Source organism: Acomys russatus, chromosome 10 (assembly GCF_903995435.1).
Source record: "Acomys russatus chromosome 10, mAcoRus1.1, whole genome shotgun sequence".
NCBI lineage: Eukaryota > Metazoa > Chordata > Mammalia > Rodentia > Muridae > Acomys > Acomys russatus.
In genome coordinates, this window is record NC_067146.1 from 33,690,330 (window position 1) to 33,705,093 (window position 14,764).

The 14,764-nt window shown below is 41.2% G+C and overlaps 1 protein-coding gene across 1 annotated transcript in view; it reads right to left on the minus strand.

The window, feature by feature from the left end:
- The window catches only part of Dync1i1 (dynein cytoplasmic 1 intermediate chain 1), a 290,402-nt gene that overhangs the window by 260,033 nt on the left and 15,605 nt on the right, over positions 1-14,764 (minus strand). Inside the window, exon 2 of the mRNA XM_051151961.1 lies at positions 692-808. Coding sequence (XP_051007918.1) covers positions 692-799 — 108 coding nt within the window. The 5' untranslated portion in view covers positions 800-808. The remainder of the gene's footprint in view (positions 1-691; positions 809-14,764) is intronic.

Here is a 14,764-nt window from a genome sequence, read left to right on the forward strand (position 1 = left end):
TGTCCTACCTGATTCCTGCCTGAACAAGCCGAAGATTCTTATTGACCCTGGGAGATGCAGACTGTGCAGGGATCACCAGAAGTCCACTGGCACTGTTTTCTAGTTTGTCTTTTAAAATGTTTGTACTGGTAGTTTTTGCAAGAATAAATAAATAAAAAGAAAGGGTTTTTTTTTCTTTCTTAAAACTAACACAGTTATGAACTATATCCTAGGTTCCAGGCAGTGGGAGAGAAGGTCATCTTTTTTTAAATTATAATTTATTCAGATTACATCCCTTGTTATCCGCTGACTTGTATCTTCCATCCCCACAAAGCTCATCTTAATCTTAGCAGTTCTGTTAATAAATTAATCATTGTTCCCAAAGTAAAGATAGGAGCACACGGCCCGGAAAGAATAAAGAATATCCATTAGCAGAGGGATCCCAGACCACTTTTAGAGTTCTAGTCAAACCTAGGGTGAACCTGCGCATGGGGACCTTTGAGCCATGTACCATCCATTGCTCAGGTAACTCCTGACAGCACTTACCAGGCGGAAACGACCTCCTCTTCAGATTGTACTGATATGGTCACACATTTTTATTCAAATTCCATGAGACTTCTCAAAAGAGGGTCCTGTTTGTCCATGGAACTGGTTCCTCAGACCCCAGAGATCCCGCCCCCCAACCCCCACAACAACTGGATGCCAGCCTCACCTCTTTCTTTTTCCTCTCTTCTTCCTTCCGCTTTTTCTCCTCTCTTATCTGTGCTAAGCGCTGCTTTTTGCGCTCTAGCTCGGCTTTTAGGTCACTCTTGTCAGACATGTTTGCTTCCTTGGAGAAAAGGAGAGAGAGAGAGAGAGAGAGAGAGAGAGAGAGAGAGAGAGAGAGAGAGAGAGAGAGAGAGACACTATGTAAGTAACCTTATTTGCATTGTCATTGTGAAATCACTCAAAAGGAAGCACGGCTTACAACTGTGACTTTTAGGCATAATGGGTTGTATTATTTAGTCTGTGTTGCAGAACAGAGAAAGAACTTTTCTCTAACTCTATGTGATTCTTTTCCTATTATGCATCGATAAATGACTAAAGAAATTTGTTGTTGTCATCTGGGTTGAAAAAGAATAGCAACTCACTCCCAGGGAGTAAATGCGTATTCTGTACAAGTTTCTCCACAGATAAACAAAAGGGGAGAGTGGGGATCAAAAAGGAATCACCATGAAGACTTGGAGTTTAGATGCTAATGGAGCAATTCATCTCCACACTGCACAAAGAAAATAGGCTGTCAGAACACAGAGTATGCCCTGCTCAGATGCCTATGCACTGGATAAACAGCCCTCCATGGAGCTTAGGGAAATTTCATTTTGCCTAACGCTACACACATCTCAGAAGACAGCTGCTGAAAACCCAACAGACTCATCTTTTTTTCCCCCATGTAAACTCCTCCTCAAACTGTCAGACTTAATTTCATCTCCCAAATAATACTATTTCTATGAACTTTCATTTGCATACTGAATGCAATATTCCTTATTTTGGCACTGACCTCATTCAAAGTAAACGGTGCTGATGTACACAAGAAATAGAAGCTAATCCTGTGTTGAATTCTTAGGAAACTTTATCCAGATAAGGTTTAATTTTATCACTTTGAAAAATTACTCATTTTATATGGATGATTACTTCTGCCTGCATGTACATATGAGTACCGCATACACTCTTTGAGTCTGCAGAGGCCCAAAGAGGGTGTTGGATTCCATGGAACTAAAGTTACAGGTGGTTGTGAGCCATATGGGTGCTGGGATTTGAACCTGCAGCAAACGTCCTCACTGCTAAGCCATCTCTTCAGCCCTGAGATTTAAACCTTAATATTGTCATGGAAATGTTCATGCTAATGGGGCCAATGTCACCTTCGAATACAAGAAATTTGGAGAAGACCGACATCAGTGACCAATGATCGCATACACTTCATCTGGAAAGAAGGAGGAAACCCATAGAAATGACAGCTCTCCAGCCACTACATGGTGGAACCTAAAGTCAAGCTTACATGTGCTATGATGCCCTATACATACCTATGTCCTGAAGTGTAAGCTCAAAGTAATGCACACCAAAACAGACAAATAAATAGCAAAGATCTCAGGGTGGGGTGGGGGGGGGGGGGGGGGGGGGGGGTGGGGGGAATTGACCCAGGCGAGCATAGTGGAGTTAGTAGGACTTGAATTGGATACCTTGCAGCATCAGGACCTCATAAGTCGAGGGAAGATTTGGATGTGCAAAGATGGAAATGCAAAAAAAAAAGGAGAAGCCTGGAGGGTGTGTACAAGAGAAGTCAGGAATCCAGACAAAGAAATATAAACTTCAGCTGAAGTGTGTAAGTGTGGAGGGGCAATGGCAAAGCCTCGGAGAAATAGAAAAATGACTAATATTTGATATAGTGAAAGATAGCCAATCACGGCAGTTTTATGAGATGGATAGGGACAAAATAAAAATGGAATGTGCTCAAACCAATTCTTGTCCCTGCCTGTATGACAATAGGAGCAGACGCTAGAAACTAGGCAAGCTACTGGGAGGTTGGTGCCAGCATCACTCTGATTCCTGCACCTGCACTGGGAAGGAAGTCCAATTAGGGGCAGCTGTTGAGATACACGTGGCTTGCACAGCCAGAGCATGGAGTCCATGACTAATGATGGGCCGGCTCAGTCTTATGCAGCCCACTGCAGCTGCAAGGTTCAATCACAAGAATTAGCTAGTCTCCCCAGCAAGGCACAAGGGTAAGGAGGCAGCACAGAACAGGCAGGCAGACAGGTTATGCCTGATGACACATATTACTAGTTAGCATTCTAAGCCGTAAACAAAGACCACTAAGACAACCCTCCTCCCCCACCCCCCCAAAAAAAAAACACTTCAGAGACTTAAAAAGAAAGTGAATTAAACAGACAAGTATGTAAGCTTAGCTTTCTAACTGTAGTGGAGCCACACTGAGGACGGACACTGGTAGAGAAGGCCTGACGACTTATTGATTATTGGATCCATTCCAAAGTAGACACTTAGCACCAACCCCCAGGGGGAATAAGAAATCTCAATAGAATGCCCCATAAAGGCCTTGGCAAGTACATAGTTTGGAAAAATGAATGGGCTTGCTGCCTTACACGGTGGCTTAAAGGCAGTGTCAGCACTGACCTCTACAAGGGTCTCCCAGGGGCTTTGTCAGCCCTACCCTCTGTATCTCCTTGCACATCAAATGGAACAACTGGAGGCAGGAGGGACACAAAACTTGAGGTAGGTGAGTTAAAGAGCCCTGTGGTGAGTGTGACACCCTTAGGCCAAATCATACGAGTGAGAGCCACCCTGCTAACAAATGCTCACGTCACACACTTGAAAAGCTGGTCTTTTTCACTTTGCAGATGGCACGAGGCTGGGAAGACAGATAATACATATCTCTGAGGATATTTCTAGACTTTTCCCTGTCAAATCATAGCAGATCGTCACACCCATTATCCAACTCATGGCTTGCCTCCACTGGGCGTAGGGCCAGCTGCAGCTGAAGTCTACTCAATCCCATCCATTCTGGGGTCAATCCATGTGCCCCGGTACCTGCTCTGATCTCTGTGGCAGAGTTCCGTAATCTCAGCTCCTTTCACATTAGTGTCTCTCGTGCTGCGCTCTTTCACTTGCGTCCATTGTGAAATCCACCGTTCCACATTCCTCAGCCTTCCACATCCGATCTCATACCCCAGATCTTCTGGTCTCGATATCATGGAGCTCATGCCTACCTCACCTTTTCTACCCAATGACACTTACTCCAAAACAGACAGTGTAAAGTTCAAACCATCTAGTTCATTTGCTCTGGATTCCAAATACCAATCAACACCAGTCTATGGACTCAGTTTTTATCATTTTCACTTCTGTTTGTTTATGGTCAAGGCAAACTGCCATGCCCTTGACCTCAATTAATGCACCGATGTAAGCAAAAAGCTCAGCGGTGCCTCACAGATATTAAACACTCACAGGACTTTGTTTCTCTTCTGCCAGCACTCCTTCACCTCCTCCCCTGAGTTGGATGGTTTATGTCAACTTGACACAGCTAAAGTCATTTGAGAGGAGGGAACCTCAGTTAAGAAAAAAATGCCTCCATAAGTTCAGGCAATAGGCAAGCTTGTAGGGTATTTTCTTATTTAGTAATCAATGAGGATGGCCCAACTCAATGTGGGTGGTATCATTCCTAGGCAGGTGGTCCTGGGTTCTATAGGAAATCAGGTTGAGCAAGTCACGAGGAGCAAGTCAGGAAGCAGCATCCTTCCATGGCTTCTGCATCAGCTCCTGCCTCCAGTTTCCTCAGCAGTTACTTTGATCATGGGGTTTTATCCCAGCAACAATCCCTCAAACTAAGACATCCACTTCACTTTATTTATATTATTATTATTATCGATCATTACTAGTGTTGCTTTCCATGCCAATCCTAGCCTGCATCACTGGTTTCACTACAACTCATCATTCAGAGCTCCCAACAATCATTTAGAAAATATTGCTAGGAGAACACCCACCACAGCTATAGCATAATACTGATTACTATCAGAAGCCCAGGGGTCAGGAAAGTCAATCCATGTGCCTGACAGTCTAAGTCCCTTTGGGGGGACCAAAAGACCTACACTTACAAGAATTAACAAGGTGAAGTAGAAACAAGGAAGTTGATGAGAGGAGTGACACAAGGGATAAGCTATTTTAAAATTTAAATGCATCAAGTGCAGCCATTTCATTCTTCTGTGAACATAGGAACTGCAGAACAAGATGGGTGGACATCCTACTGTGTACCTACCCACTTGCCCCCAAGGAGGATGAGTTTCAACAGAGGACTGGATGGGAAAAGAGGAAAGGAGGAAGTGAAAGAAAAAGGTAGATCCTGAAGGAGGAATGAAAGTACAGTCAAGGTCAGGACTCCTCACAGCGTCTCCAGCATCTCCTGCACAGTTCTTATGTCCATCCACAACCAGGGGGAGATGCAAACCTTCAGCGTGCCTGCACTCCAAGAATGTGACCTAACACCTTCGGTTTCCCATTTGTTCATGTCCTCGTGGTCCAGGCCCACTTAGTAAACCCAAAGTCTGCAGGAGAAGCCACAGGATTAGCTCTGTTTACACAGCTGCCCAGTGACAGCTCCTTCCAAAGCTGAGCTTTTGAACAATACAGATCTCTATTTCCTTTGGTTGTCTAGGTTGGCAGCAGCTGGAGATTCCATTTCTAATGCCGGCATACACGGATGTATTTTTAAGCTTAAGGTTGGAATTCTATAAGGTTTAAGTCATTGCCTAGCTGTTGCGGAACACATTGGAAAAAAACAAAAAACAAAAAAACACAGCATTAAGTTCTCTTTTCCTGCCTGAAAACAGTTGTTCTCCTTAGTTCTTCATGATCAGGTATTGGCCTGTCCATCTGCGGCTAGGTGTGTGGTCTGATAATTCACAGACTTATCTCACCAGCCTGGTTTCTCCTGCCTGCCGTACAGCTCCTTCTACTGGGACGGGAAACCAACTACAAACATTAACTCATTTTCAAAGTTACATTTCACGATAAAAAAAAAAAAAAAACAGCTAGGAGTGGGCTGATAAAAGATTTACAAAGGGTATGTTATACTTCTGTAGTTGTCTTAGCACTGAACATGGCACTCAGAGCTTTGCACATGCTAGGCAAGTGCCCTATCGCGGAGCCACACCCCCAACTCTCCCTTCTAAAACTGAATGTGTGTGTGTGTGTGTGTGTGTGTGTGTGTGTGTGTGTGTGTGTGTGTGTGCGCGCGCGCGCACAGATGCATATGGAGGCCAGAGCACAATTCTATGGTCATTCTTTAAGTATTGCCCATCTATTTGCAGAGACAGGGCTACCAGCCAGCCTGGAATTCATCAAGTATGCCAGGCTTGCTAGGCACGGAGCCCAAGGGATCCGACTGTCTCTGCCAGATGAGCTCTGGGATTATAAGCACATGCCACCCTGTCCAGCCTTTTTTGGCTGTGGCATGTTTTGAGTGCAGATTCAGGAAATTGAATTCAGGTCCCCCAGACGAGATAGCTCTCTAGCCTCTTTTCTAGATTTTTACAGCCATCAGTAGAGTATGATAGGACAGCATCTACACCTAGTTACACTGTACAAGAGAAATTCTCAAACATTTTGTTCTCCATAACCACTTATAAACTCTTTATAAAATATCAAATACTTTAAATGGCTTTTGTTTATTGCTATTAATAAGGACCATGTTAACCCCTAAACCTAATAAAGTGTAGATGTGCTTAATAATTAATTTTAGAACAACAAACACATTTTTATTTTATTTTATTATTTATTTATTGGTTTTTCGAGACAGGGTCTCCTACCTTTGTAGACAAAAAAATAGTACAAAGGGTATAGTGTTTTTACATTTTTCACATATCTTTTAAATATCTGACCAGAAATAAGATGGAGTCTCATGGCTGCTTCTGTGCTTTCTGCTGCGGCCTGCTATTTCAGTTGAAGTGTATGAAAAGATGGTGGCCTCACACAGATATGCAGGCTGAGGAAGAAGGAGTCAGGAAACCTTGTCAGGTAATTGTGGGCTTTCTTTGATTTTGCACCAAAAGCCAACATCTAACACGGTTCCTCGAGGGTGAGCTGCAGTGTGTATGTAAATTACATCAATCAATGAGCTTTTTGTACATTGAACTTTTGTTACATTCAAGTCCACAGATCTAGCTTGTATTTTACATGACTCTTTTCGGAATGTGTGATTTTTCTAATGTCATACAATGGTTATTTGGTAGGGAAAAAAAATCAATAATTGGAAAATGCTGAACTTTGTAATCTCCCCCAACTGTTGACATGGTCCACTATAAAATATCCAAAAACAAACTGGAGACTGTTACAACCAATGTCTTCTTAAAGAGCATAGTGGTAGCAGGTAATGCTCCCTCAATTTTATTGTGGGATTAACAACTCAAATCTTATCATTAGAAAAAAAAAACCTATAGACAGCTGTGCTCTCATAGAAGCAAGCTCATGAACTGACTTTTTAGAAAAATATCTCCCCAAGCCCAAGGCCTTGCACATGCTGTGTGTCTGTATTCCCTGTGGCAGGCCAGAGCTCCACTGCTGAGGCCCATCTCCATCCCCTTAAGGATGTCTTGCTGAGGCTGGCGAGTGAGAACATTTTCATATTTGCTTCTGTGGGAACTTTTCCTGAAGGGCCTCACTTTCTGTAAGTACTGTTTTATATACCATGTTCTGAGCTCACAGATTTTTCCAGTATTTCTAAATCATTTGGTTTGTTAAACTTTTGAATCCCCAAATTCATAGTCTGTCTGTTACTGTTTCAAGTGTGTGTGTGTGTGTGTGTGTGTGTGTGTGTGTGTGTGTGTGTGTAATTTATTTTAAAAGGCAACATTTTGAGCTTACAATTCAAACTATCACAATGAGGAATTTTCTTAAGACTACCACTAAATGTTGGTAAGCAACAGCAAAGTTTTGTACTTTCCTTGCCACACAATGGTATTTACTATTAAAAAGTGAAAATTTAGTGCTTGTTGTACTCATGAAGAACAGTCTTAAGCACACTGGTGTGTGTGCGTGTGTGCGTGTGTGCGTGTGTGTGTGTGTGTGTGTGTGTGTGTGTGTGTGTGTGTGTGTGTGTGTGTGTGCTTAAGCTATGGTTGCATGGCAATGGCATTTGCTACCATCACTAGGGAGTATGGTACCCTTGCCTCGAGTCATACTTAGGCACCAGCATTAAACTCTAGATTTCTCTTATCCTCCCTGCAAATATCAACACAATTTAAAATGACAGATAGCATCTTAGTGCTATTATAAAAATAATTTTGACACTTTGGATATGAAGTGTGTGCTGGAGCCTGAAAAGATCTCTTAGATTACTTAACCAGCTTCTAGTAATATAGAATTGACTCTAAAGCTTGCAGACACATTCATTTAACAAAATGTTACTATTTAAGACATAACCCAAAAGAACAAGTTTAAGCTATCTCTTTTAAGAAAGCAAATAAGTGAAAGACAGTAGAAAACCACCAATCACAGAATTAAAATTGGACACAGGAATTCTACAACAGAAAACAATTCAGAAATACCAAGGAAATGTCTGACCTCAGGCACACAGCACAAAGAACAATAGAAAAGGAGACTAAGGCCTTGATAAAAACTTCCTGTAGAATTGCATGTGAAAGATGTCTCACTTGCTCCCTCACCAAGAGGTAAGGAATATGAACCAAGAAGCTTTTCAGGCTTGGGGATGTAGCTCCATGGTAGAGCTCTTGCCTGCTCAAACAGGTCCAGGGTTCCACTCTGAATGCCTAAACAAAGACTTTTCTGTGTCCTTCAACTATTAGAGAAAAATGATCTCATCTCAACATATACATTGAATTTTGAACATCTATATTGAATTTCTACACACCTCTCAAATCTATTCATATTAAGTTCTTAACTAGGAAATAGGCGATATTTTCAAAGGAAGCTTTTTTATGCTGAATTTCTGAGATATGTTTATGGCTATCATGTCTGTGTACTGTCGCTAGACCTTCTTTCTTCGCTTCCTGATTCTCAGCAGCCAAATTGCCTGCTTAAGATGAAATCTGAGCATTGGAAATTGCACTACATTAAACAGGAGAGACTGAAGCACTCCACACAGAGGCCATTATACTAGAGAGCAAAATCAATCCATAGGAAATCTGTCCTCATCTAGTTAACAGAGCTGAAATGAGAGCTCTTAAATCTTAAAGAACTCGAAGCCATTGTTATCTTTGCCAAAAAGTTGAAAAATCTCTGTCTTATTTCTGACCCCCATGGTGCATTTCATTAACTTAGAGATTCAACATGATTCTCTTTGAAAATGGAATTGTCCCTCAATTAAGAGAATCAGCCATTCATATATTAGACTATTTTCCCTCAGGAAATGTTCAGATGATATCAAGAGTCCTTAGAAAATGAGAATTTCAAGTAGAATCTTTGAACATATACAAAACCAGAGATAGAAGAGTTTGGACAACTAGGAAAGTATCGTGGAATAGTGTCTTCAAAATTAGGGCGGAAAAGGAAAGAGAAAACGAATCACAAGTAAGGACATGAGAGCCCTCTAGGGAACATCACAAGGAAAACCAGCAGGAGGAAAGAAAGAGAAAGGACTTTGCAAAATGACTCTTGGATCAAAACCTCTGGAAAGGATGAGTCATGTGCCTTAGTCAAGTACCAGGCCAGGTAACTAAACCAAGAAAATAGGCACTGCACTTTACATAATATAAAAGTATATCTCTCTGGTCCTAGAGATGCTATAGTTCATCAGTATAAATAGAAATGTCCAACCTATGTGCTCCCAAGAAACACATGGGGAAGGGCAGCTTCTCCACAAATGATGATGTAAGCTTCATTTGGAACTGACATCTTAGCTCCTCAGCATCACACTGACCTACAGTAGGCATCCAAAACACACATGCTGTGTCAGGCAAGTTAAAGGTGGTTTTGGGCTATTGGCTTTGATGCTGTTTTCTTTTATGGTGCTGACTGATACCACTAGCTGAAAGCTTACCCACTAGAAACAAACACAAACTCTTACGCATCCATGCCTTTCTTTGTGTGCACGACAAAGTCTACCCTGACATCTGCTAGCCGTGAATAAGACTACAGTGGATCTCGTAGACTTTTCAGGGCTCTCTGACACTCAGATCCCACACCCAACTGGTTTCTAGGCGACGACAACAACACACATAGGCCCCTTTTCCCATTACTGGGAATTTGCTTGAACTCTCCTGCTTCTGCCAGGTGCTTGTGGCTGTGAAGTCTATTTATTGTGAGGAACTTCCTCTTTCAAGCAAACCTATCAAAGTGCAATTTAATAAGTCTTCTTATGCAGTGTTGCTATCTCATAGTTTTCTACTTTCCTTAATCGGCCTCCAAATCCTCCCACTCCCCATCCCCCACAGACAGGTTTCAACAATCCTCCATGTTTACTGTGTAAACTTGCAATCTTGCTATCCTTTATTCAGATCCATTCACATCACCCAGTGGTAGTCTTCATCACTGTTCATCTGGCAGACACTCTACCCTCCTAACCTTGTATTTTCTTCTTGACTAACCTTGTTCCTCTTTGTCCACCCTCCACAGTGAGTGGATCAGATGAATAAACTTCACTCATTACAGCATACCCAGGACATGTACTCCAACCCTGTGTCATTGCACATAAAGCCCTCTATTCCCCCATCACTTCATCCATAGACGCCCCCCCCCCACTTCTCAGTTCTTGTTTGACATCACGTACCAAACCATTCCATGCCTTTGTAACTCGGTAAATTTCAGAAATGCATTTCTCATTACTCATTACCTGATAACTCCTGTCCACCTCTTAAAGCTTAACTAAGTCAAATCTTCCAGAAGGCTTTTGTAAGCCATCAAATATAGGAGAAGAAAAACTATCTACCTATCTTGGATTCACTGTCTGGGGACCCTAAAAATGACAGTATCAAAAAAAAAAATTAAAAGTTTATTTATATAAGTTTTATGTGGCACAGGGGACTTATGCCCTTCTATGGGGCTGAAGACATAAATAAATAGTTTATATATAAATAAATAAATATATGTATGTATGTATGTATTTATGACAGGGCTGGTGGGCTGATTCAACCAGTTAATGTGCCTGACAAGCTGAGTTCCAGAACTACAGGCTGGAATGGGTTTACCTGAACCCTCCCCAACAGACAAACACAAACACAGTGGCATACACCCCCACCCAAAATATACACAAGAAATAAATAAATGCAATTTTAAAATGTTTTTGAAAAGTCATATAACCAAATGGTGATAACCTAGGAAGCCCCCCAAGACTGATGGCTCAGATTCTGCTCTGTATCCTTGGTGAGAAATAAAGGATGTACCTTTTTTCTGCGTATAGCTTGTGGCACTTCTCAACTGAGGGTTCTGATTTAGGGAAGGGTATGTTCCCACGCAAGCTATTTCTCAAGTCTCACCAGTTAAGTGCCACAGTCTGTAGGGCTGTATCCTAAACCATGTCGCAAACATGGGCCAAGCACCCCTCACAGGTGTCTTAACATCCTATGCAGGAGAAATGCAAGCGTGTGCTAACGTGGCGTTGACGTTCAGTTGGTGTGATTTTCCCTTCCTGTTACACTCACAGCTGCTAGGGCCACAGGTAGGTTTGCGATGCACCTGTAACACGAGGCATGAGCTCAGTCTCCTGAGCTGCTAAGCAACCATCGCATAGGAATGGGAGGCTTTTTGTGCATTCACTAAACTACAAGGAATCTTCCAAACATCAACCAATTCCACCAGTGGGCTGTGCTTCTAAATGAACAAATTCAAAGAAATTCCATGGCAATGTAAAAAACAAAAGCTTTATTTCCACGGTGAAGGAAATTCATTTCCTCACCCACTAGCACAGATGTGTAATAAACACCCACTCCAATATCAATTCACATTTTAAACTATCTTTTATTAAACAATTGCCACTATAGGTCCAATGATACAATTTTTCCCCTGCCTGCTTTACATTTTTTAATCCATATTTACTGACTCCAAATGGGCTAGTTAGCAAAACCCATTGAGTTGATAATTAACAGCTTCTATTGTGTAATCACACGCAATAAATCCAGCCGTCTAGGATTTATTGCCCCAAATGCCTTAGAATAAATCATCAAGCAGAAGGCTGCTTGTTCTTTTTAAAACTGGAAAAATAATCTGTGCTTCAGAACAGTGTTCTCTGTTGCACGTAGAGATGTTTTCTCCGAGTTGCTAAGATAATAAATGAATGTTGCTAAAAATAAGTGGCTTTCAGCTAACCTGGAGGATAAATCTTTAATACAACTGTTAACAAGCAAATCCTTAGATATGACTAGTTTTAGCTGTAACTAGGATTCCTCAGCCTGCTGTTCTTACACAGAGGCCATAATTTTTCTGTGAAGTGAATTAAATTCTGACAGCATCAGATGCAGACCATGGTCTACCATGGTCCTCTCTCCTGGTATAGAATGTGGGCAAATTAAACTGCCAAGTGTCCTTGCATCTCACAAGTGAGAACAAAGTTAAACTATCACAATAGAGGAATCATATCAAGAGCCATTAGGTAGTTAGAGGAACAATTTTCATGTTTAAAACTGCAATAAAAGATTTTTCTAATGTAAGTCAGCAACACATATGCTTATACAAAGTCAAATTATTTTAATCTTCTAAAAATAGAAGACATCTCAACATCTTAGTAAAATTACCCCCTAAGCCAATTGTAGAATATTTACAGTTTTATAACTAAGTCTGTGAAATGGTAAGGGCTAACAAACTCTAAAAAACATAGAGTAGAGAAACAGATAGAGGAAGGCCATGTGGAATATTTGTCCAAAGCAAACCGCTTTGTCATTAAACTTTACTCTTTACAGCACAGACTCTTGAGGACCATGTGCACCTATTATTTTTTCCTTTCTCCCCTGACCCACTATCACAGCCTTAGCATCTAATTGAGCTCTTCTCCTTCCGTTATATTGTTTCTTTGCTGCAGTCATTCACTATGTCAGCAGTTTTCCTCACAGTGTTTGTCCTATGGGCGATAAGGAACGAGACAGCTGTACCAAGAACTCCACAAATCAATGTGGTGTGCAATGACACATTTGTCCAGAGAGAGAACGAGCCAGAGCTTCACGGAGCAAATGGATTAAACCGTTACCAAAGAAGTAAGGCCCAAGGAAACCTGGGTGAGTGGGCTTCCCAAGTAGAGGAGGACAAAGGTGGGGAAGTAGGGAAGATGACCAGGCAGGAGGATAGGTAATTTGATATGGATAGAAGATTAAGTACAATAGAAACAGTGGGAGGCATGAAGATGGAAATACAATCTAAGGTTAGATCCTTAACTTTGCACAGAAATGCAAGGTAACCTGAAAGGGGGGTGGGTTTCAACACTAAATCATGTAGGTGGTCACCCTACAGAGAAAGCTCTGCTGTGCTATTGCTAAAATGGATCTGCAGTTCTCTGCAGGGAGGAGAGGAACAGAAGAATCTCACCAAGAACAGAGGGGATAATTACTTATATCACAGAGTATGTACTATGCTATCCTTTAAAGTAGGGATTCCAGTTCATTGCAGAGTTCTGAAGTCATGTGAGTGGCCATAGACATTCTGATAAGAAATAGATTAGAACCATTACAGCAGATGCTAATGGAAAATACTGTTTCATGGGGATCATGTTGGACAGGCAAGCACGTACTTATGATTTATTACTGTTTGTGGAGGTTGGAGAAATCTGTATCATTTCTGCCATTGACATTTTAAATTCTAAATTTATCTCTATCTTTGTTCTTTCTCGACCAATTGCTTTCTTGCTGTAATACTCTTGATTTATGACATTGGCACAGGATATTAAGGTGAGCAGAAGAGACTGATGACCATTACTGGAGACTGAGCTGGCTCTAACGATCCCAATTCCAGAACCTAATTACCATCTGGGTGCACATGAAACATATAACGCACTCACAGGGCAGTGGGGAGAAAACCTCACAGGGAATCCCCAAATCAGTCATCTCTACTTGCTTAAGACTACCAGCAAACAGAAAGGAGGAAATAAGTCTCTGAAAGCTTTAAGGCGCATACTCATGGAGGAAGATGCCTCCACGAAGATCAACTCGCATTTGCAGCTATTTCATCATGTCCACAAAATTAGAGAAAAGCCATACTGCCCTGCCAGACATGCAGGAGCAGAGCATGCTCTTGTAGATTATGTCAGCATAAATGCTGAAACACTCTAGGCTTTGAGTATTGGCTATTTGTCCCATCAGCACAATCTTTATACCTTTTTTTAGAAAGCAAGTGGCCATTTGAAAAGCTTCTACAAACACTCCCGCCTGGCCTGGCACAGGTTCTGTATCTGAATGGATAGCTCTGTGGTATGAGACAGCATTCAGAACAGATTTACCCTGCTCTTAAAAAGATTTAAACCTGCTTGATACTACATGCATGTTTTTTTTAAATTCAAAAACTTTAATTTAGCTACAGCCATTTCCAACCATCTGTCTCTCTGAGTGAATATAGGATTGTATATATTAGATTTTAAAGAGAACAAGTTTTGGCAGAAAGAATTGTAAAGTGGTGTATGAATCATGTCATGTAAGGAGTGACTAAATATGCAAAGTAGCGATTAAAATGAGCTCTTCTACCTCTTTTTCTTTATTAGGATGCCCTATTACATGTCATTCTTTGAGTTAATATTAATTCAATTAGATGTTTCCCAAGCAACCGCAATGTTGCAAAATATCAGGATGGCTGCACAGACGTAACTTCTTCAGTTTGAGTAACAGGTGATGATATTGAGGAACTCTGCAAGAATTTTGGAAGTCATGCATGGTCACTTTCTGTTATTTCTTGAAATAAAACAAACAGGAGAGTGAGTTTCTCCCAGCAAGTTGAAATTTGCATATTATGTTTGTGACTTAATGTATAGTGTATGATTACATTGGATGTGTGTTTATTCATGGCCATGGTTCTAGAGGACTTGGATTGTGTAAAAAATAATCTAGTGTTTCATGGATAAAATCCATACCTTAGTAATGCCTGTGTGTATATTAACTAATAGCTAAGGTCACATCTGAATCCGTATTTTTAATATGACACATGACCATATTATAAGAATGTGGATGTTTAAGAAGCAAGTCCTGGTTATATATGAGCATGTATCCACACAGGCGTACCTACAGTTACTAACTCCAGATCCTCTGGGAGATCAAACCACACTTCTTCCCTCAGCTCCGGTCTCTGCTGTACAAGTGACTGCACAAAGGTA